The sequence below is a fragment of the Sceloporus undulatus genome, chromosome 1 (assembly GCF_019175285.1).
Source record: "Sceloporus undulatus isolate JIND9_A2432 ecotype Alabama chromosome 1, SceUnd_v1.1, whole genome shotgun sequence".
Taxonomy (NCBI): Eukaryota; Metazoa; Chordata; class Lepidosauria; order Squamata; family Phrynosomatidae; genus Sceloporus; species Sceloporus undulatus.
The window spans coordinates 320461464-320485009 of record NC_056522.1 but is presented as its reverse complement, the minus strand read 5'-3'; the positions used below and the strand labels follow the sequence as shown (position 1 = coordinate 320485009).

The following is a 23546-nucleotide window of genomic DNA, read 5'->3' as shown; positions in this document are numbered from 1 at the left end:
TTTAACCCGCTTCAGAAATCGATTCTTCATGTGAAGTTCATATTCGCCCCGAATCTCCCACAAGCAAATCAGAGACTTGCACACCCATTCCACGGCAAATGCCCCTTAGAGCGGGTTAAAAGAAATCAGGGCAAATAGCGTTTCTTTCGGGAAATCCCGGGTTCTGCTGAATATGAACTTGCCCCCGATCATGATCGGGTCAAGTTCAGGGCGGGATTAAGGTCAGAGGGCGGGCAAAGGGCAGGGCATTCCCTCCCCTCTCCCGCTGGCTTTTTTCGAGCCGCCCCCCCCCCCCCCCTTTTTTGGTTGTTGTAATGACAGATCATGCGTATCCCGCGGCTCTTCCTTCTTCTTCCCTGCCTTCCCCCCTCCTCTTATTTCCCCTCTCTCCCTCCTGTCGCTGCTTGCCCTCCTTTTTTCCTCCTCCTCTTCCTCTTCGCCGCTCTTCCTCATTCTCCTTCTCCCTCGTCTTCCTCTGCCAACGCCACCCCTCGTGGGCTCTTTCTCCTTTTCCTCCTCCTGACCTCCTTTTCCTCCTGCTCTTCTTCCTTTTCTTGTTCCTCTTGTTCCTCCTCTCCCCACTTCCTCCGCACCTGCAGTTGAGGCAGAGTAGAGGAGGAGGAGGAGGAATTTACAGGAGGTGGGGTGGGCTGGGAGAGACCCCCAGGAGCCAAGGACCCTTGGCCTCCAAGGCAGGCAGGCAGGTGAGCGTCTGCAGTGAGGGAAGAAGTGTGTGTGGTGGTGTGTGTGTGTGTGTGTGAAGGGAAAGAAGGAGGGAGGGAGGAAGGAAGGAAAAAGGGAGGGAAGGTGGGACAAGAAAGAGGAAAGGAGGGAGAGAGGGAAGGAGAAAATGGAAAAGGGGGAGGAGAGAAGGAGGAGGGAGGGGATAAGCAGTGAGAAAGGGAGTGAAGGGCAAAACAGAGGGAAAAGAGGGAGGGACAAGGCCAGAGAGGGAGAGGGTCTGCTGCTTCTGCCAGGGCGGTCTGGTGTCACTGTCCAACGGGGCTCATGCCCTCAGCGCGCAGGAGGCAGGGATGCCCGGACCCTCTCCTCCTCTCCAGGAGGGAACCTCCATTTGGAGCACCACACAAAAGCAAGTAAACAACTCCCAGAATTCCATAGCAAGAGCCAGACAAAGAGTTAAGCGGGGAGGAAGCTCACAACCTGAAGGCACACAATACATGCACACACAGGAGGCAAAGGGTGAAGTTGCAAAAAAGGGGAATTGGTGGTGACAAGCGCAAAAGGGTGACGGAGGCTACAGTGCCTGATTTCCCTTTCATTTCCTCTTTCTCCTGGAATTATTTGTTTAAAATGCGAATGCTACGATGCCAATGTTACAAATGTTTCCCTTTCAATTTGGGAAATTGATGCTTGATAATTGAATGCTTTTGCTATACACAAGACCACACCGAGAGTGTTTTAATTGACGCATCTGCGCACCTTGCCCGCCAGAAATTTTTTAAAAGAGGGGGGAGCCCCCATCCGCTTAGCCATGGCTGCAAGAAAGTCACCTTTTACGAAGCAGAACTAATTTGATTGACACCAGAGACTCTTCCTTTTAAACCGGTTTAAAGAGCTGGAATGGCTTCCGTGGCTTATTTTATTATTATTATTATTATTATTATTATTATTTTATTATATTATTATTATTATCCTTTATTTATAAGCGCTGTAAATTTACGCAGCGCTGTACCATACAGTCTTTTTATTTAGACGGTTCCCTGCCCTCAGGCTTACAATCAAAAAGACACCACACAAAAGGAGGAAGGAAGTAGTAGTGGGGAGAGGATGAGGTCCAGCAGTTCCTCTCTACCTCAAGCCTGGACCAAGGCAGATGGCTGGAAGGCAGGCTTGGCTTCATAATGGATGGTTAATCTTCGTCCAGGTAGGCAGCGACCAATTATGCAAGGCCTGGGAACGCTTCTTGGAACAGGACGGTCTTCACTCCGTCTTGAAGCTTGTGTTAAAGAGTGATGGCTCTTGTTCGGGGGGGGGGAGAAGGTTCAGGGTGAGGGGCAGCGAGTGAAAAGGGCCCGTTGAGGTATTTATAGTGGGCACTTGCTTCCGGAGGCATTCGGGGGGGGGGGGGGGAAACCAAATCTGCCCAGTTCCTTCCAGTGCAAAAGTGCCAGTGGGAATGGAGCCTGAATTTATCCCTTTCCTTTTTTTAAAAAAAAGTTACTCTCTTTGAAGTCAAATTTGACTACAAGATATCAGATTTCCTTGGCAATTTCCCCACTTGCATAGAAATGTCTATAGCACTGTGGTCCACCAATTCCAACTGATTAAATAACACTTATCTTGCAATGAGGTGCCAAGTGTCACTGAATTAAGGCCATGATCACTCTCCTTCTGATCAGTCTCAAGACCAGGTTATTCTAGGTCACCCTCATTTAGAATATCTAGACATCTCCCTGCCCTGCTTTTTGTGACCAGAACATGACCATCTAGTTGAAGTAAGGAATTTTAAAATCACATTGAATGCCTCCCTAATTTCATTTTATATATCAAGATCAGTGAAAGCATTCCCCGTGCTAAATTATTTTCAGAATTTTGATTGTCATCCCTTCATGATTTTCTACTTTGTTTTCAGTGTACTTTGTGTACACAGCAATACTCCCAATCCCATTATGCCCTTCCTGTTGTTCAAAGAGTGTGTAAATAGAGATGTTCATATCCCCCTGGTTATTTCCCTTCCACAAACTTTCCACTGAGCTCACTGCATCTAGATTTTTTGTTTTAAAACCAAGTACTGTAGCTGACTCATCTTAGCTCTGATACGGAGTGTAGTTTCACAACAAGCATCCACCACCACCACCACCACCCCAGGAGAGGTTGATTCTGGTCAGAGTCCACTCTTGCACAACTCGACACACCCTTCCCTTCTGCATGCTCCAAGGGCAAAATGGCAAACAAGTGGCTAGTTATGCAATACTGATCCGAGGACCACAACACACACATTGTCTTTCCCAGTGTAAAAAACCAGCAGCAAATTGAATAGACGCCATGAGCAGAATATAACAGTATTATACTCACTGCATAACCAAACTTCTTCTGGAATTGATCAACAACAACATATTCATTTCATCCCTCTGGTCTTCTGCAATTTAAAAAATACACACTAAAAATCCTCTTTACTCTGAATACAAAGAAACCTCATCAAGCATGGGAGGTGATGGGAGCTGCAGTCCCATACATTTGTATGGAGCCAGGTTGAGAAAGTTTAAAATATACTTTCAAATATACACTGTAACTCCCCCTTTCACAGCAGGACATTCAGCGATACTTTCCGAATAAATGAAGCTATGAAAACTTGTCAAAATATCAAAAGAAATGCTCCTTAAAAAACATTTGGTTACACTACCTCTTAAAAGCAGGTTAACAACTGCATGTCTGAGAACAGATAGTTGTTGGACTCGATTGTCATGACACAAATGCAACTGAAATATAGTTGAAACATTCTTAGTAACTGGCTAGATTACAGCAGGCCCTGTTTTCGCGGGGGATCCGTCCTGGCCAAAGCCTAGGCTTGAATGGGGCATGTGCAGGGCGTGTGCCGTGGGAACACATCCCATTGAAAATAACAGAGTGCGCCCCTCCGTGAATATTCAAGACCACAGACCTCAAGTCCACGAGAAAGGAGGGGTGACTGTATTTGAACAATGGTGTTAGGTGATAAGTTTCCAGATCTAAAATATATATATCATTTACCCTTGATTACTTGCATTTTATAAGTAAATAAGCATCAAACCTTACTTTTGTAAAATAAATAAATAAAAGTACAAGCTTCCTGAGACTTTCCAAAGGATGGTCAATGCTCTACTTCTCCTCCCACAGCTCTACACTAGCAAAAAGGGAAATTCTCCTTCCTCTGAGGCCCACTCATTCTTTGTGCTGGCTACAGAGGGAGCAAGCCCTCCCTCCCTCTTCCATCAACCATTTGAGTCACAACACATATGATCTCTTGTTGCCTGTAACTACTAGGTATTGCTTTAAATAGAAAGCTATTATAATTTTGAGCTAATCCTTATAGGTTTTCTTGCCCCGGGAAGGGAGGAAATTTTTATTATGTTTGTTTTCCAATTGTTATAAGCAGCACTGCTCACAATATTCAGTTTTGCACTAGAAACTTCATTATATTTCTAAAAAAAAAAATTTTTTTTTTAATAGTAGGTTGATCTTCTTTTCATCTGGCAGCCTAGTAAACTCCTCAGTTGCTCAGTTACACCTGGCATCTTGTTACTTTAATCACAATTTAAAATCATCTAATTTAATTTTTATTATTTTCTTCATTAATATTATATATTATAATATATATATTGCCTACCTTTCCCCCAGGACTGGACCCAGGGTGGGTTCCACAACACATTAAAAATGTTTACAAGTACAAGACAAACTTAAAAAACCACCCCATTAAAACACCATAAAACTGGTTGAAGAAACATACAAAACTTAAAAACAGATAAAACATACATCTACATTAAAACCTTCCCTGCTTTAGCATTGAAAGCTTGCTTAACAAGTATGTTTTTGCCTGCTGGCAAAAAGAAAGCAACAAGGGGGTCAGCCTACCCTTAATGTAGAGGAGGGGTTCCCAACCCTTTTTGACTTGTGGAGCCCTTTTTCTATGTGGGCCTAAGGGCCTTTCTATGTCTTACAAGTTATGGTGTTTAGGAGTATATACAAATATATTCTTGTTCTTTAATTTCATTAAATTTTTATTTCTTTCATTTTCCTGCAGCGGCCATGGAGCACCTGGTGCATGTGGAGCCCTAAGGGCTCCTTGGAGCACAGTTGGGAACTCCTGTTCTAGAGTAATCACATACTGGACTGCTCTGTTAATTCTTTTTCAATGTTGGGGAAGCATGTGCAAGATACCCTTCACCTACACACTGTAATGCCATTGTCTCAGCACTGCTGTTTCCAGTAACAGGTTTGCACTATCCAAAAGTATTCCCACACACCAAAAGTGAAGCACCTGGTTTTAGCTTTTTTGCCTTAATCACTGCAGCCCCGCATGCAGCAGTGCATATTGTTCCAGATGATTTCTACAGCTTTAATCATGAGTAACTTATTCAGGGCCTGTAGATTAAAACCTGGTCTCTGCTTTGCTTAGTGGAAGTGTTTCTCCAACCTAGGACAAGTCCACCACTGGACACAACCTGCTCTGTGTGATGTTGTACTACCAAATTCAACACTTGAAATTCTTTATTACGGTCAAAGACCACACATCAATATAAAATATAACATAGAAAAATAAAATAATAAACATAAAAAGATTGCTTGGGATAAAAATCTGCCAACTCCTACACTTGTAAATAATTCATTTCCGTTACATTTAAGATAGCTTCATTTAAAATTAAATAAAATAAATAAAATAAAAATAAACCTTTATGGGCTTTCACCCTTAAGATAGAAATAATAAAGGTAGATTAGTGAGAACAGATTTTTACCAGACATGCAGTACCAGACACAACACAATATTATGTGTTTAACTTTGATCCGTTGTTCTTTTCCTACAAGTGATTGCTAGCACAGAAAATTGTGCCACTTTATAAGTTATATGCGAGTTCCAGTCTGGTAATAGGTAATTTAAGTAAAAAGCTTCAGATCTCCCAGGTACTTTCAAAAGTATAGGAGTGATCAAATCTCTGCGAGCATTGCCATAAAAAGGGCAGTGAAACAATACATGTCCAACATTTCTCTATATCTCCTGAGTTACAGGGGCATGTTTGCTCATGAACAGGAGTCTAACTAAATTTACCCTCCAGTAATGCTGATGGAAGAACGTTTAATCTAGCCAGTGTGAAAGCTATTCTATATCTGGGGATCGATAGGTTCATGATGTAGTTTGGCACAGTAAGCGGTCCTATACTGTCCCAATAAGAAAAATAGTTTGCGGACTGAGTTCTATGGTTTTGGAATTCTGTGTCCTTTATGCGCTGCATAAAGAGCTGTTTTAGCTTTAGAATATCCCATAGACTGAAGGGTGTTAGTCGTGAGTCCCAGATTTTGGAGTTTTGTAGTCAGAGAGTTTTTCCATTTAGATTGAAAAGTATCTGCCAAAATTAATGGCGTAAGCCCCACAAGAAGAAAAGTCAACTTTAGCCAGAAAGCATCAATATCCGGGCTCCCATAGAAATTTGTCCTGTCTCCAACCTGAGTATTACATTTGGGATGCATGTTGGAATTCTTGTAATTGCTCTTAAAATTTTGGTTTGTGCTACTTCTAATGAGTTGTAATCATTAAGCGTGTACACCTGACTGCCATACAGTATCTGGGAAATTATTTTGCTGACAAATACTTGAATGGCTGTGGGGACATATTGGCCACCTTTAGAATAGAAAAAGGAAAGAAGTGCTTTGGTACTTCTTTGGGCACTAGCGATCGCATACTTCGTTTGCAGATTCCACGATCCTGTTGACTGGAAGATTATCCCTAAGTATTTCTATGAGATAACCTGATCTATTTGATGGCTGTCGATCTGCCATTTATTTTTGGTCTTTTTTATTATTAAATACCATAACCTTTGTTTTGTTGTAGTTTATAGTCAACATTTCATCTTTACAGTAGGTAGCAAGAGCGCTTAAGAGACGTCTCACACCTATTCTTGTCTGCAATAAACCTTATGGTGGAGGGTTTACTTTGCGATGGAAGGTAACTTTAACAGTTTCACAACTTTTACAGAGGTGTGTATTGTAATACTGCCATATTCTGGAAAATCCAACATACACTTCAGCAATACTCTCACATGTAAATATGCAAGCACGCACACATATTGGACCCATTAGAGACCATGGTAGGGTGGAATGCTATCAGTGCTGTTGAATTTTCTTCCAGGTTTATGCAGCAGTGGCAAAGGAAAGAAGCTTGTACAGTATAACAAACCATACTTCCTTCAGAACTGTCATGCCCATGGCCTTTTCTCCTCCCAGTGCTGCTACATACACTGGAACCAACAGGATTCTGGCCATACTCTAAGGGTGTTTCCCCCCCCCAGCCCTTTGCTCTGCAGCAGGCCCTAAGTCACAGAAGTCAACCATGTAGCCCACCAGATATTGCTAGACAGAACTCCCAGCATTCTTTCTGATACACTATGCAGTTGGCTAGGGTTGCTGGAATTGGCAGTTCATAGGGAAAGCTGCATGATTCCCACCTCTGCCCTAAAATGATGCTATAATAAATGTGGGATAGAAAACAAGATCTGCAGATTAGGTATTGATCTGAATTTCTCTTAGTTACCTGCAAAGGCATATTTGATGGTATTCAACCTGAACTCTTGTCTCTCTTGGGAATCAGCTTCAGGCTCCTGGGGATTTGGTGTCAATGATCTTCCTTTGCCTTCCACAGACATTTCGGTAGTTGGAACTTCTCTGCACAAGTTGTTATTATTAGTATTATGATTAGTAACTACTGTATTTGACTTAATATCAGAAGTCTAAAAACAAAACTCTTCATACATACCTACACTTAATGGCAGTTGTTTTTTCTTCTGCAGCCTGTTCTACATCATCAAGTAACTCCACTGAAACATAAATCAGCAGCTCCTATTACAGAAATAACCTTCAACCAGAAACTACATGTAATTCCAGAAAGCTGAAGATATGCCAAAACCTCCAATGGCAAACTACAACAACTAGCAAGCAAGCAAAATAACCAAAATTAGAGCTAGAAGAAAAATTGACATTGATTCTACAGGATAACCACTTATGTTGAGTACAGTAATGTTGCAATTTTACATTAAATACACACACATTACAGAAGTAGAACAGAAGTTGCATGGACCTGCTCTTTCCTGATTGTCCCTTTCATGCTATTGACAACGGAAGTTAAGATTATTTCACTAGTACATTCTCAATAACAAGCTGCCTTTCTAGAATCTAAGAATGAGCATCTAGAATCTAAGAATGAGAACAAGCTGGGAAAGGCAAAATTTAAAAGATACAAGGTTTGGAGATAACAGGAGTAAAACAAACAGGTTCAGAGAATTGAGGAGGGGTGGATAATATGCAGTCCCCAATATAATTTTGTATTCAAAGCAAATCTAAGTTATAATTTCCCCCTCCAATCCTCAAACTAGCTCTAATCTTATTGGTACAAATGAAAGGTAGAAAATATCATGACGTCCATATCCATTATACCCCACAACAACAACTCACAACAACTTTCATTGAATTCTGTACTATTTATGGATAAATCATCATGCTTCAAACTGCTCAGCTCTAGGAGACTGGCTTTTCCATCTTGTTTAGCTGTGAACATTTTGGGTAGTTTTCAGGAAATCAATTTGGGTCCATCAGTATTTCTTAAACTCAGTTACCCACATGCAACAACGATTTAATTACCTTCTTCACAAGGATACGGTGATGCACATGGAGGGATGCTGCCATTAGGTCTAGGCCCACAAAGCACTGAGTGTCTATCTGTGGAACTGGAACTTTTTTCCTCTGTTAGCATAGCTCTATGCAATTTTCAACAGGATTACAGCTAAAGACAGGAAGGTTAACCTATGTGCTTGGGGCTACAACATGGAGGGAAGGATTAACTTTCTTCTTTTTATGTACTCTGCCCCACCCCAACCTCCAGGGCAAACTCAGGTTAGGAAAAAAGTTCCAGTGATATCAGTGATTGATTTTCCTACACAGGATCAGAAATAAGCATCTGGCTGAGAAGCCATTTTCATTGGGTGAGTTTTTTTCAAACCTGGAGTGTTTTTATTCCTGACTGGTGAGGCTTTGGTGAGTCATAGGAGTGGAGCTAACAGCCTAGCTGTCTAGAACTGATTCAGAGGCACACAAATTTTCAGTCAGGAAGACTCAGAGCACAGAGCAGAAGGAGACCTGGGAGCTGTGTTTGAGGGTTCTCTGTTACTTTTCAACTGTTTTTAAGGGGCTAAGTGGAGGGCTTTTGCTCCCCCTCAGAGACTTGCTTGGAGGGGGAAGCCCAGAGTCCTGGTTCACTGACCACTTTATACTTCTCAATATGAACAGTGAGGAAGCTGCTGCAGCCACCTGCAACAGTTGCATGATGTTTATCTTCTTGCCTATACCCACTGCATGGAGTAGGGGCAATTTTCCTTCAGAAGAGAAAGAAAGAGGGAGAAGTGTCAGGAGTAGGGTGGGCACAAATGCGTGACTAAAGAGGGGGCCAAAATGTGCATAAAATCATTAGATTAGTAGCAGTAGCAATACCGCTTATCATGTATGGGCTAAACCTGTGTTTTTCTAATCCCATTGCTCACCCAGCCATGTTGACCCTGGACTCGGGACCAGCATGCCACTCCCTACCTTGCCGGCTGTCAATCTGACTGAGAAGCCCTCCAATCCTGTCTGACATAGGAATAGGGTGCTTGGCTGTACCCATAGGGCCAAGCTCCCTGGTTTTGTGTCAGACACAGAGACTGGAGAACTTCTCAGTCAGATCGATGGCTGGCAAGATAAGGAAAACTGGTGGAGGGTGGTATCAGAATAGCCCAGTTTTGCCACGGAGTGTCTTAAAAACTCCATGCAAAACCAAGGTTTAATTACCCCAAGGTAAAGGCTCTTTACCCTGAGGTCAGACAGCATCCTCCAGATCTGTGTCTGGACAGGCAGGATTGGGCCCGATCCTGCCCTAGGTTTTGGGCCTGCGTCATCTAATCTAGATGACATGAAGCTGGAGGGAAGTTAGGACTTTTGACCCGTGTGGACAACCCCCCAGAGAGTTCAGTATTATGTGTGGTGTACATCTATGTTTTCTGAGTAAATGAGAATACTAGCTCCTAGAAATGTCTTTACCTACCCAAATCTGACCTCATGTGCTTGACTGGGAATTATAGAAGACAACAGGAAGATGCAGCTGCTAAAGAAGCTAGAAAAGGAAAAATACACTTCTGCAAAATGCACACACATTTCTTTTGACATTTTCCAGAGAAAACAAAGATTCTGATCAAGTCAGAACACTACTGGAAAAAGAAGGCATTCTCGAAGAATACCATATATACAGTATATGCCACGCTACTGAAGGAGCAGAAATGAATGAAGAAGAAAATGAAAAATGTGTTATTTTCTTCTTAAAGGATTAAAAAATCTGGGCAAGAGGTCCATTTCCAGGTAAACAAATTGTGTTTTCAACTGGGGCTTTCTCTGAAGTAGGCATATGCCTCTTCTCAACTTCTGCAAAAACCAAAAACATAAATGGGCAATACCTTCTTATTAGATAACTAAAGCGTTGCAAAAGTGATGCAAGCTTTTGCATTTTTGAGAACTCTACATCAAGGAGATTGGTACAAAAAATGAGGAACTAGGAGAAGAAAATGTAAAAAATGTAAAAGAAAATGTAAAAAAAATCTGGCTTGGCAGAATGACCATTGTGTGTCTCTGCAGTTGCAAGATCAATATTTCAGGCTCAGTTAAGAGAGAAAAATTGTTAAACATCAGCTGTCACCTTGCTGGGGTATAGAGTTCATGGTTCTTCTTCATCCCATAATCTAAAGTTGGTTGATACCCTAAAAATTGCTCAGTGCCCTTCTGAAAGTTCATAGGCTCATTCAGCAACATGATAGTCTCCACAAAGCTGGAAATTTAGGGGTATACTAGGCAAAACAAAAGTCAGTTAAAGCCAAATTGTAAGTTGCATCGCAACAAAGACACTTCTCTTGGGGAAAAAAAAAGATGGAGACATATTGGATTGCAAGGGAAGTGTCCTTTTTGGGATAAGGGATTGCATTCTAGTTTGTACATGTTAGGTATGTATTTTATGTATTTGCTTATGTAAATTGTTTATTTTATGTATTTGTTTATCTAATTTGTAAACCGCCTTGATCTTTTGGAAAGGTGGTATATAAATAATTATAATTATTATTATTGAGATGGAAATGGATGTTAAACTTCCTGGACTTTGAAAATCTCCCAATTGCCACATAGTCAGAAGGAGGAGGGGCACCATCTTGACTAAGAACAGAAACAGCAAAATGCAGTCCTATAACTAACATACAGTGGACCCTTGTTATACACTGGGGTTTGGTTCCAAGATCCCCCGTGTATAACAAAATCCGTGTATGTTCAAGTCCCATTAAATATAATGACATAGCACAATGGTGTCCCTTATAAAAAATGGAAAATCAAGGTAAATTTATACTTTTTTGGAACATTTTCAAACTGTGTATGCTTGAATCCGTGTATAAAAAATCTGTGTATAAGAAGGGCCGACTGTATTCAATTTTTTTTCTCCTGTTTGGTTTGTAACACTTTGCCTGATGAAGAAGCCAGTGAAGCTTCTAAAGCTTGCAACACCTCAGAGAGGTTGGTTGGCCAATAAAGATATCACTGCTTGGTGGATTTTTGATTGACTTTGCTAAATGGCCAACATGGCTACCCCTGGATGCTTGCTAAATTGTAAGTTACCTAATGGCTTGAGGTACTTGCAGTCCTTGTCCTATGCTATATAATATAGTGATGTGATACTAGTGTGATGCTTCCTAGGCTGCTCTCATGCCTACCTCTGTGTGTCAATTTATGTGTTATGATTCTAGGGAAAGTCATACTTCCCCCCACATGGAGACAACCTCAGAAAATGAAGCATGAAAAGAGATACCCATCTTTCCACCGTTGCTACAGCTGACACCTTTTTCTCTCTTTTTTCAGGTTCTCATCTCCTCCATGCCACCCTGTCTTTGCTCCATCTGTCCTAACTCAAATCTGCCTTTTACTACCTTCTCCTCTACCTTCTTTCCTACCTCCTCCTTTCCCTCTACTCATCTTCCTTGTTTTTTTCCCTTCCAATTCCTTTGCTCTCCTCGCAAGCTCTCACCCACCCAACATTTTGAATTATACCCTTTTAAATCTGTTCACTAGATTTTGTATTTAATGTATAGATAGAATGATGATTATAGGATGGAGCAATTAACTGAAGGGAAATTGTTTAAATGTTATAGCAAGGTTTGAATAGAAATTGAGAACAATCCCAAATTTGCTCATTTTAATGAGGAAGTTGCAATTTTAGAAGAGAACACAAGTAGCCACTCTATTTTTGTTTTTCACACTAATACAAATTAATTGTAATAAGAATCTTCTGTTTGGGATGATAGAAGGCACAGTACATATTCACTGAAGAATTTATTATATTAGGCATTAAAGGTAAAGGTAGTCCCTTGACATAAATGTCTAATCATAACTGACTGTTGGGGGTGGTACTCATCTCTGTTTCTAAGACGAAGAGCCAGCGTTGTCTGAGGACTGCTCTGGTGGTCATGTTACCTTCCCATCGGCACCTATCTATCTACTTGCATTTGCATGCTTTCGAACTGCTAGGTTGACAGAAGCTGGGACTACTGAAAGGAGTTCACCCCATCATGCCTTGAACTGCCAACCTTCTCATCTTCCGATCATCAGAACTGGCATCTTAACTACTAAGCCACCGCATTACCGAAATGAAATATAATTATATATGGCTTTACTTCTGCTGAAATCAATCTTATTTTAAAGTCCCAATTTATGTTTACCTGAAAATGAAGAGATTTATGATGTTTCAGCCTTTTCAAAGCTGCGTTGCAGATATGTTTAATGTATTTCAGAAGCAGATTTGTTAGCTATAGCTTTTCTACAATTTAAAATCAATGTCAAGGCTAACATGGTAAACACTGCAAGTTGCAGTTGGGAATAGAAAAACTGGAAGTAGATATTCCTGGGTAAGAAAACTCATTAGTAAGAGGGAAGGAAAATTAATGGCATAAAACCCAACAATATCCAAGCAAAAGGAAAACATCTCACCATTAATAATTTCATGGCCAAAAAACATCTTTACTCCTGGTATCAGTCTGCCACTTTCCAAGTTCTTAACTGAAATACAGTAAGAAAAATGTTAGGACTTGATTCTGAAAATTAAAATCTAAGATAAAAAAAATATTATTGCCACCTAGCACAATGTGGGTGGAGCAATGTGGAAATGATTTTGAAATAGTGGAGCTTTTCTGCAACCATTTGTTCCTTTGCACAAAGTGAATAACCAACACGTATCACACGTTGCTGTTTCATTATAAACACCAAGTTTATTTATTTCCTTCTCTTCTCAAGTTGCATAGTATTGTCATTACAATTTCTAAATATATGGAACGGCCCAACCTATTCTAACCATGTTGTTGTTTTCCCTCTGCCAAATTCAGTCTTGGCCATTCTATAGTTTTGTTTGATATTCAGGGTGGGGATTACTACTATTAGCTGCCCTGAATCTTTAGCAATAAGGCAGGATAGAGATCTAGAAATTAAGTACAGTACTTTGAATCTCCTGCCACATTTACTTTTTCAAGTAAGACTTTGCTCTCTTAAGAATTAATTTCTTTAACACTTTTCTTTTTCAGACAAACTAAGTCTGCTTTTAAAAAAGGAACAGAGTGTAAAGCTGTTACTGGTACTCCAAGTACAACAGGAGGAACCTTTTGCACACATAACTGGGTGATCAAGGTCTCATGTTATTACTTTGGAATTTATTAATAGATGCCAGCAATTGAGCAACCTAGGCAACACAAATGATCTCCTGCTGTATAAAATATGGGTATATTAATTATTTGGCAAAGCTGTTCAAATGCATTCAACACACACATTTAGTAAGGCTCAGATCTACATTTCATTTAAACAGAACAATCTCAAGTAATCTGCACTCCAGTGTACTCTGTAAGGTCAACAGGACAAGTGAAGAATTCACAACATGAGTGCAGCTATAGAATTTTTAATACTAAACTACATCCTATTTATTCAAAATACATACAGTACTTAATCAATCTCAAGGCTTTGAAATTTCATAAAAATATAGGCCCATTTGTGTGATCAAATACTAGAATTTCTGCACTTTTTGGTCAAGAAGGGTAGCTATGTCTAACAACATTCTGCTGACAGTAATTACAAATAACAAAAAAGGAATTAATAACAATGATGGAATATTATTATTTTAGATAAGCTATTTTTCCTGAATGCATACAACTAAAATACTATAAAGACATAACAACTAAATTCAGTCTGTCAGGTCACGAGAATTTAACAATGAGTTTCTAATAAAGTCTCTTGCAACAGGTCTATGTGTTTGTTTTGCTACACAGACAGGCAAGGAGCTAGACTAGATGACTCATGGGATTCCTTAAAACAACAGACCTTTAATATTATGACTAACATGGTTATCTTGCTAGGAGTTCCATCGCTTAGGACTATCTACTTCTCTGACAGTCCTAAGCACTGGAAATCTAAGCAAGATAGCTATGGCCCCAAACAGACAGGCCAAAATAAAGCTGCTTCAGGTCACTTTGGAGGTGTGTTGTTTAAATGATACATGCGTCCTAAGAGTCCGGAATCCACGCTAAAGCCATGCTCCAGTCCTAAAGACTGGAGCGCAGCTTTGGTGCAGCTTCTGGCCTCTTAGGACGCATGCATCATTTAAACAGCATACCTCCAAAGTGACCCGAAGCAGCTTTATTTTGGCCTGTCTGTATGGGGCCTATGTTAGTTATAATTTTAAAAGACTATTGCTGTAAGGGATCCCATGGGTCATCTAGTCTAGCTCCTTGACTGACTATGTAGCAAAACAAGCTACACAGAATACAAGCCCCCAAACCCTGGTGTTTTAGTTCCAGCACTTCGAAAGGGTAGGCTAGGTTTCCCCTCTTCCAAATTCCCTCCTGTTCATTCAGGATCATACACTGATAAAAATGGAAAATGATAGCATACACAGCTATAGGCTGAAGAAAGGAATGCAGCTCTGCTACTCTATCTGCCAGGAAGACACACCTGAAACACGAGGCAATGTATTTCCTTCGATCCCAGAGCACTCTGGAATTTAGAAGTATATGATCTAAGCCTACAATCCCCTGCATATGTATTTGGCAATATATCCAAGTCCACTGGGACTTCTAAGTACAATTGCATACAACTGCATATGATTAGGGTGCATTTTAAGCAGTTATACAGGAACTACCCACTATTGAAATACTGTGGGCACTCTTGATCCTTTCTTCAAACTTTTGTTATGCATACAGTATTTGAGACCAAATAATAACTTGTACATCCAAAGCCTTCATTGCCTAAAAATAAACTAGAAGCATGCAGACTGGTACTTCATACAATACTGGAACATCAAAAACAGTGTATCTGTATAATTTACCTTATTCCACTCTTCTCTTTGACTTTTCAAATAGTAAATATAACTATTACAGGTATAATAATAATAGTTTATCTATATTTTCTCACCTCTCCCAGATAGATTGAGGCAGGATTACAGTCTGCTAAAATACCTACATCAATACTTAAAGTACATATAAAAATACATCAATAAAATTAATAGCTATTAATCTTAAAAACTAACTTTCCATCAAGTGGCAATGCAGCAAAGTTATACAATAGTCTGAGGGTATTTCTTACATAAGGTCAGGTAGTCAACTTTCCACTATTGTATTGCAGGGCTATCTTGAAAACGGAAAAAGGCTGCCGAAGTGGTAACCTGTAGAAAATTCTTGGGGCCCAGACCTTGATCTATTGGAAAGTTATTTTGTTCTCTTCTGAGAGCAAAACGTGTTTTTTAATTTTGAGTGTAATTATTCATATAAAGTAATTTATTATGTGGCTACTTTGCAACAACTCCACTAAAATACAAATACAAACCACTGTCTAAAAAACTGAGAAGCTAGCCATTCCTTATCTAGAAGAATGAAGAATGTCCATTAATATTTGAGTAGTAACTTTCAAGAGAAACTGATTTAATTAAAAAAAAAAAAAGAGCATAACCTTTATTTAGAAAGATACTTTGGCTGGAATCCAAATGTTGCAAAACGCCCTGGAATGTGCCACATTTCAGAGTGATTTTCACAGTTCTCCCAAGAATGCCATGAAAAAAGTAGTAATCACTGCTCCGATCCATTTCTGGGTTTTATCTTTCACGGTACTGTATCTAGTGTTCAACCTAAAAGAGAAACAAAATCAAGATGCCTTCTGTTAAATCACTTCTAGAACTCTGAGCACATACACACGTGCACACACAACATCCTAGAAAAATGATACAATTAAAAAACTACAAAAATTTGGAGGGAGTGTGGTGTTCTGGTTGGACTCAGACTCTGGACTACCAGAATTCCAATATCTATTCAGCCAGGGAAACCCACTGGGTGACTTGGGCAAGTCACTCTATCTCAGCCACAGAGGAAGAAAATGGTACACCTTCTTTGAATAAATCTTACAAGAAAACCCTATGATAGTGTCATCATACGTTTTGGAGCCAACTCAGAGGCGTGTAACAACAACAAAGTTAATGGTTTGCCTTCAGGGAGGAATTGAACACTATGCCTAAAAACTTTCCCCTATCTCAGGTAATTAAACTGATACAGTGAAGGTGAAATTGCCCAAGTTATAAAATCCACCTATTTAAGAATAACAGCAGGCTCAACAGTCTTTACATAATAAAAATTGGAGTGGGACACCATTTTTATATGTGTTAGCAATGGAAGTAACAAATAATTTGAATGATTAGTACACTAATTTGTACCCTCTTATCCATCTCTAAAGATGGAATGGTAAATCCTCAGATTGTGGAACAAATTTCAACCAGTTTAAGGTCAGATTTCTAGAAATACCTTTTCCCCATAGTACACAGAGGAAGCAAGCCCTGACAGTGACTGATACAGCTCCGGGAAATTTCCCCCAAAGTAGTGTTGTCTGCAACCCAGCAGTAAGGCAGACAGCTGAGATTGCCTTGAGTTACATAAAGACAAATGGTGGTTGAATCCTCCAGTTGGCACTTCCTTCCTCCACTTTTCTTCTATGCAATACAGATAGAACAACACAATGCAGGCAGCTCTGCAACAGAGATGAGATGGACAAAGCAGGGAAAAGCTACCTGCCACAGAATCTATTGAAGCTGTCACTGCCATTCATTGTTCAGCATGAAGATAACAGACCCTGACTTCTAACATTTTACTGTCCTACAGCTGAAAAGAGGGCCAAACTGGAGTGGTGCCCGCATTCATTCCTGGAAATCCACATTAGTGCCTCTGCGCCTTTTTCTTCACCTTTGTCAACTGTGCCATTAGGTGGGAGTGGGCAGGGACTGTGCTGTTCAGGATAAACCCTATTAATTATACCTGTCCCCACCACAAGGTACTAAAATTGCAAGAGGGATGCCTGACTTCCCCCCTAAAATTAAAGATCTCTCTTTAATTAATTAAATTTAATTAAAGGACAGTCTGGTGTTTACATTAATGACTTAATCAATACAATATATTATGTAATGAGACTGTGCATGTTCACGCTGAAGAAGTCCTGCTGATATCTATAAAATGGAATGTCCCTCAATTTAACATCTACTGATACCATACAGCATGACAAGATAAATCCTCAAGATTTTATACCAGGGCTCAGCCCTGCCAAATGTTTTTAGTACTAAAGCCAATAGAATACAGGATGTAAAAACTGGTGAAAAAATTGTCTACTTTCAGCCTCTGCAAGGAGCACTGAGCCTCCTTCACAAACTTCAAGCAGGTTCACCTCACCTGTTTATGGTTCTGGCCCTGGCTACCAGCAACTTTGGTCTCCAAATTAATTTTCCTCTGCACATCAAAAGGCCCTTTGGAATAAAAGCTTTCCCACGACTACTTTAAAGCCTCCAGGCATTTGACAATGTGCAAAAGCTGTTACGTATAATGTACCACTCCCTGACTAAGCCTGAATGCTATAATTTGATGTCAGTCAGTAAAACATGAAAGTGTTTGCCAGTTGGAGACACTAATAAAACCTTTAAAGGAAACATATTTAAAATATGTTGCTAAACTAAACTGAAAGTATGTTGTTAATCTGGAATTAGCCTGGAGAATAGAAGGTTAAGAGGTGATATGATAGACCTGTTTGAAGAGATGTCATATTGAGCAGGGAGCAACCTTGTTTTCTGCTGCTCCAGAGACTAGAACATGGAAGAATGGATGCAAGTTACAAGAAAAGAGATTCCACCTCAACATTAGGAAGAACCTCCTGACAGTAAGGGCTGTTCGACAATGGAACACACTCCCTCGGGGTGTGGTGGAGTCTCTTTCTTTGGAGGTCTTTAAACAGAGGCTGGATGACCATCTGTCAGGTATGCTTTGATTGAGAGTTCCTGCATGGCAGGGGGTTGGACTGGACGGCCCTAGTGGTCTCTTCCAACTCTATGATACTATGATTCTACACACTTACTCTGCAGTGTGGGAAGTAAGGTAGGAAGTCAGACTAGCAAGTCTCCCCATTAAAAATGTTTAGACAAAACACATCCAATTCCCTTCTCATGAGAGCCATCACCACCACTATCACTGCATATTTGTGCATAGTTAAAGGCCTTGTATAGTTAGTAAAATCTTCAACATAACTGCATAATAACCCGAACAGACTAGTGTTACCAGTCACCATAACCTCCAGGCATGCATGCAAGAAGATAGTGACTTTTGGGAACACCCCTTATTTGAAAGGTTTGCCATTCCAGAGTATTATGCATACTGAGACACAATCTTTCGGAATAAGGAGCTACAGAGCAGAATCTATCTTCTCTCATTTCCCCCCAAGTTTTCCTTTGTGATTTGGCAATGTCTATGGAGGAATAGTCAGACAAGATTGTTATTCTAATGCCAGCAAATGCAGTCCATTATAAAGCTGCAGAAAAGTAGCAGAGCTCAAGGGAAACTGGAAAAATTACAGATGGTTCACCCAATTAAACTGTTGTTTAATTAAGCTATAACCTCTTAAATGCATACTGAAATCAGTTATATTTCTTATATACCTAAGATACATGAATGGCACTATATAATTAATGATAATAATAATAATAATAACAACAATAAGCAGAAGCAGCAAACTAGTGCCACTGTTGCAAACAACTCTCAGTCCCAGGAATCCTCCTTCCCCTACTACCAAAAGAGAAAGAATTTTTCAACTTTAGCACAATTACTCAGGTTGAGAGTGGGTGAAACCTTACTCACATTATCATAGTCCTAGCTGATTCAAGAGATAAATCTACCTTATCCTTGCCCAAAAATCAAGACTAGGTTGAAATAAAGGTGGAACAGAGCCATAAAACCTAAGCTTTTGAGAGGAATCCAGATCTGCAAGAATAATTAGTATGTGAAACTGCACTGCCCTTTGGTATACTCAACACAATTATGTTATTATCCTAAGCATGTTTATTCACAAGTCAACCTTATTAAGTATGTTGAAATTAATCCCTGACATGTGCGTTTAGGATCACCAGAGGTGTAAACCATTGGAACAGCAATCTACCTAACTGGTCAATCATTCGTGCAACAGGTAAGGAAAGGAAAAAAGCATACTTTCTAAAACTATGGTAAAGGTAGGTGATTCTTGTATTCTAATAATTTGAGTTTGTAAAGCATACCCCTTAGATCAGATGCCTACAACTTTGAAGGGGGAAAACAAAATTTGATTATCAGTGCCTTTAAAATACAAGTTAAACACCTTGGTGTTTAGTTCACTTTTTAAAAAGTTAAAATTTTCTTTGAAAACGTTGTTTCCCTAAAAGTATGTACACTGTGCACCAACAGAAAGAATTAAAGGACTTAAATTATACAGCCAGAACTGAGAACTTTTCTTATGCAAAGGCCAACCGCCTTCTAGCCAACATGCTCTAAGGCCAGGTTGGCCACCACTGAAGTACAGGCGGGTTATAAACCGCCATAAAGTACGCGCTCCGTGCGTACTAGGGTTAGGAAGGGCCATATTAGGGTTAGGAAGGTTCTTACCTTCCTGACGGCCCTTCCTCCCAGTACGTGCGGAGCGCGTACTTTTTTGCAGTGCCCATCCACATGGGCGCCGCCATTTTTACGTATTGGACGCTGTGCGTCCAGACGTGTCGCGGCGGAAGTGACGTCGCGAGGGCGCACTCCACCCCTCGCGGCGCCACTTTCGCGTTCCAAAAAGGAGCAGCGTTTCGCCACTCCTTTTTTGCTGCGCAGGGAAGCCTCGCGGTCTGGCAGCTGGGGCTTCCCTACGCAGTGAAGGGCGGCGGCGGGAAAACGGCCCCTTGAGGGCCGTTTGTAACCCGCCACAGTCTCACAGTCCAACACCCTCTTGGGTTTTTTTTATGCTTGTTATAGCCCAGGGGTAGGCAACCTGCGGCCCGCGGGCTGGATGTGGCCCGGCGAGGCCTTGGGACCGGCCCCAGCCCGGTCCTTCCGCCGATTGCCGCCGGGGCCTTTGGGGGGCAATTGTCTATAGAAGCCTCAGAAACATGCATTTATATTTACATTTTTTAAAAAATCAGCAAATTTTTTCACGTGTCCTCCATTTTTTAAAAAAAGGTGTCTTCCATTTGAAAATTTTGTCCTACGTTTGTCCTGGTTTATTTATATATTTAATTTTTTAAAAAAATTTATTTAATTAGTTATTTTTTGGCTTCGGCCCCCCAGTTGTCTGAGGGACAGCAACCCGGCCCCCGGCTCAAAAAGATTGCCTACCCCTGTTATAGCCTATGTCCAACTCTCCCATTAACTTGTGCGTGTCTGTCCCCGTAACTACCAACTTATGGTGAGCCTATGAATGTCATAGGGTTTCTTAGACAAGGAATACTCAGAGGTGGTTCCTTCCTCTGAAATATAACCTGCAGCACCTGGCCGCTTCCCATTAAAGTTCTAACCAGGGCTGTTCTTGCTTAGCTTCCAAGATGAGACAGGACTGGTACCTTTAGGATAGTTTGGTAGATTCGGATTGCTTTTACTTGAAAAATAGGTGCCACAACATAATTCTTTTTAAATTTTTATACACACACACACACACACACACACACATACAAAAGCCAACATAGCCAAGTGGTTTCAGTGATGAACTATGACTGTGGAGAGCAGGGTTCAAACCCTTGCTAAACCACGAAACCCACTGGGTGACCTTGGGCAAGTCACACTCTCTCAGCCTCAGGCGAAGGCAATGGCAAACCCACTCTGAAACCTGTGTGTGCATGTGGGGAGGGGGTGCGTGCCTTCAAGTCATTTCTGATTTATGGCAACCCAAAGGCAAACCTATCATGGGGTTTCTTGGCAAGTTTCTTCAGAGGTGGTTTGCAATTACAGTGGACCCTTGTTAAACGCTGGGGTTTGGTTCCAAGATCCCCTGTGGATAACAAAATCTGTGGATGCTCAAGTCCCATTAAATATAATGACACAGCTAAATGGTGTCCCTGATAAAAAATGGAAATCAAGGTTTGATATTTGAAATTTATACTTTTTTTAACATTTTCAAACCGTGGATGCTTGAATCCGGGTATAAGAAATCTGTGTATAAGAAGGGCTGACTGTACCTTCTCCTGGGGCTGAGAGAGTGTGACTTTCCCACAGGTCTCCCAGTGATTTTCATGGCCGGAATCGAACCCTTGTCTCCAGAGTTGCTGTCCAACATTCAAGCCACTACGCCACATTGGCTCCGTATAATATATATATATATATACACACACACATATTTATGTCATATAAAATACATAAATACATGTTTTAATATTACTATTATTTAATTATTTTTTAAACTCTTGTAATCAATGTTTTTACTTCTTTGTCTTTTTTAATTATTGAAACCTGCCTTGAATCCCACTGTGGGAGAAAGGCAGGATATACATTATTGAGATGAATAACATATACACATATATAGGTATACATATGTCGCCTCCAGCATCTGGCATCGCAGCCCAAGAAACCTGGACGGTCCCCACCATCATATACACTGAGTCATAATGAGAAAAACAAGGGCAGGCAGTTTCACTACTTTTGATCCTAACCAAAAAAGAAGCAAAACACACACATAGAAATACTAAATTCATGCTGTTTAGTCCTGCTCAAAATGGAGGGCCTTGTGGACTCCCTCCTGGGCAGAAGGCTGAAATGGAGACTGTTCTGGTCGCCCTGAACAAAGGGGCCTACTTCCTCACATTCAAGGCGAATATATAACTGGCGGCGAGGGTATGAGGCTTCCAAGGGAGCGGCTTACAACCTCCTCGTGGCTGCGACGCCAAAACCAGACTGAACCTGAGGGGACAGAGCGGCGCACTGCGCAGGCGCAAATTCAGTGGGCGGGGCGAGCCTGGAGGGAGTGGGCGGGGCGGAGGCTATAAAAGGGGGCGGTGCGCGAGCTCTCTGTCAGTTCAACCTCTGCAGCCGAAGGAGAACGAAGGGAGAAGGTGGTTGATTGCGGCTGCGCACTCGCTCCCGGCGCTGGGCCTAGGGAGGAAGACTCGCTGGGCTTTGCGTTGGCTGTGAGGCTGTTGTTGCTGCTGCGATGGGCTCCCGGGCGTCCACCTTGTTGCGGGACGAGGAGATCGAGGAGATCAAGAAGGAGACAGGCTGTGAGTATGCTCTGGCCCCAAAATGAACTCCAGCTCCCAGAGTCCCATAGCCTTGAGCCAGACAAAGAGTTAAAGTGGGGCCAAACCGGGCTATTTCTCCAGTGTGGATGTGATTGAATAAAAGCTTCAAACATATACACACGTATAGGAGACATAAACCCATGCTTCTTCATCAGCGTCAAAATGCTAGACTGCTTTAAAAAGGCAGCCAAGACTCCCAGATCCTTGCATTTGCTGACTTTGACACTTGCCCTGACTGCCTCTGTCCCCAGTAATTTAATTGTATTTTGTTGTGGATGGGAGGCTTAAGGCGGGGGTTTTGGGGATATAGTGAAACATGCTGTTATTGTATTTCATGGATATATTTTTCAATTGTTTGGAGAAGTGGAATATCAATAAAGATTTTTATTGTTGTTATTATTATAAAACGGAGGATGTTTTGGAATGGCACTTGGGCAGCAGGTTGGAATGGAGGACGTGTCCGGGGAAAAGGAGGACCAGGTCTGGTCATGCTGAGCAGGAAGCCTAGAAGTGAAAACTCGAGCTGCTTGATCCTGCCCAAAATGGAGGGTGCTTTGGAATTCCTTCTGGACGGAAGGCTGAAATGGAGGACGTGTCCTGGAAAAGGAGGACCAGAAAAAAGTCTGGTCGCCCTGAGTCCAAAGCGCTTGTGGGGGCAGTTCTTGTCTGTCTCCTAGTTGATGTTGTTGTTGATGTTGTTGTGTGCCTGCCTTCAAGTTATTTCTGACTTCGGGGACCATAAGGCAATCCTATTATGGAAATTTCCTTGAGGAGGTTTGCCATTGCCATGCTCTGAGGCTGAGAGAGTGTGACTTCTTGCCCAAGGTCACCCAGTGGGTTTCATCTTTCATGGCTGAGCTGGGACTCAAACCCTGGTCTCCAGAATCGTAGCCCAACGCTGGAACCACTCTACTAACTTCGTATAGGTACAGGTTCCTCCTGCCCTGGTCCCCAAACTGTGTGCCCTTTAAGAGATTTGTTTGGACTTCATCTCCCAGAAGCCTCAGCCGCGTTGGCCAACAGCCTGGGACTCTGGGAGCTGGAGTCCAAAATCCCGTAAAGGGCACCGTTTGGGGAGCCCTGGGTACAGGGCGAACTCCCCCCCTCCTCCTCCTTCTTTTGCCGCCCAGCTGCCGGAGGCGAAGGAGGAGGAGCCGCGTATCCTGTTGCATCTGGTCACCCTCGACGGCCACGTGACCCGGAG

The 23546-nt window shown here is 41.4% G+C and overlaps 2 protein-coding genes across 2 annotated transcripts in view; one reads left to right on the top strand and one right to left on the bottom strand.

The window, feature by feature from the left end:
* EXD1 (exonuclease 3'-5' domain containing 1) overlaps positions 1-19262 on the bottom strand; it is a 34297-nt gene extending 15035 nt beyond the window's left edge. The window contains 7 exon segments of the mRNA XM_042448407.1: positions 3040-3086; positions 3089-3103; positions 7247-7377; positions 7469-7529; positions 12754-12822; positions 15751-15925; positions 18960-19262. Of these exon segments, the coding sequence (XP_042304341.1) occupies positions 3040-3086; positions 3089-3103; positions 7247-7377; positions 7469-7529; positions 12754-12822; positions 15751-15883 (456 nt within the window). The 5' untranslated portion in view covers positions 15884-15925; positions 18960-19262.
* A 2862-nt stretch (positions 19263-22124) lies between these two features.
* CHP1 (calcineurin like EF-hand protein 1) overlaps positions 22125-23546 on the top strand; it is a 28099-nt gene continuing 26677 nt past the window's right edge. Inside the window, exon 1 of the mRNA XM_042468590.1 lies at positions 22125-22321. Coding sequence (XP_042324524.1) covers positions 22255-22321 — 67 coding nt within the window. The 5' untranslated portion in view covers positions 22125-22254. The remainder of the gene's footprint in view (positions 22322-23546) is intronic.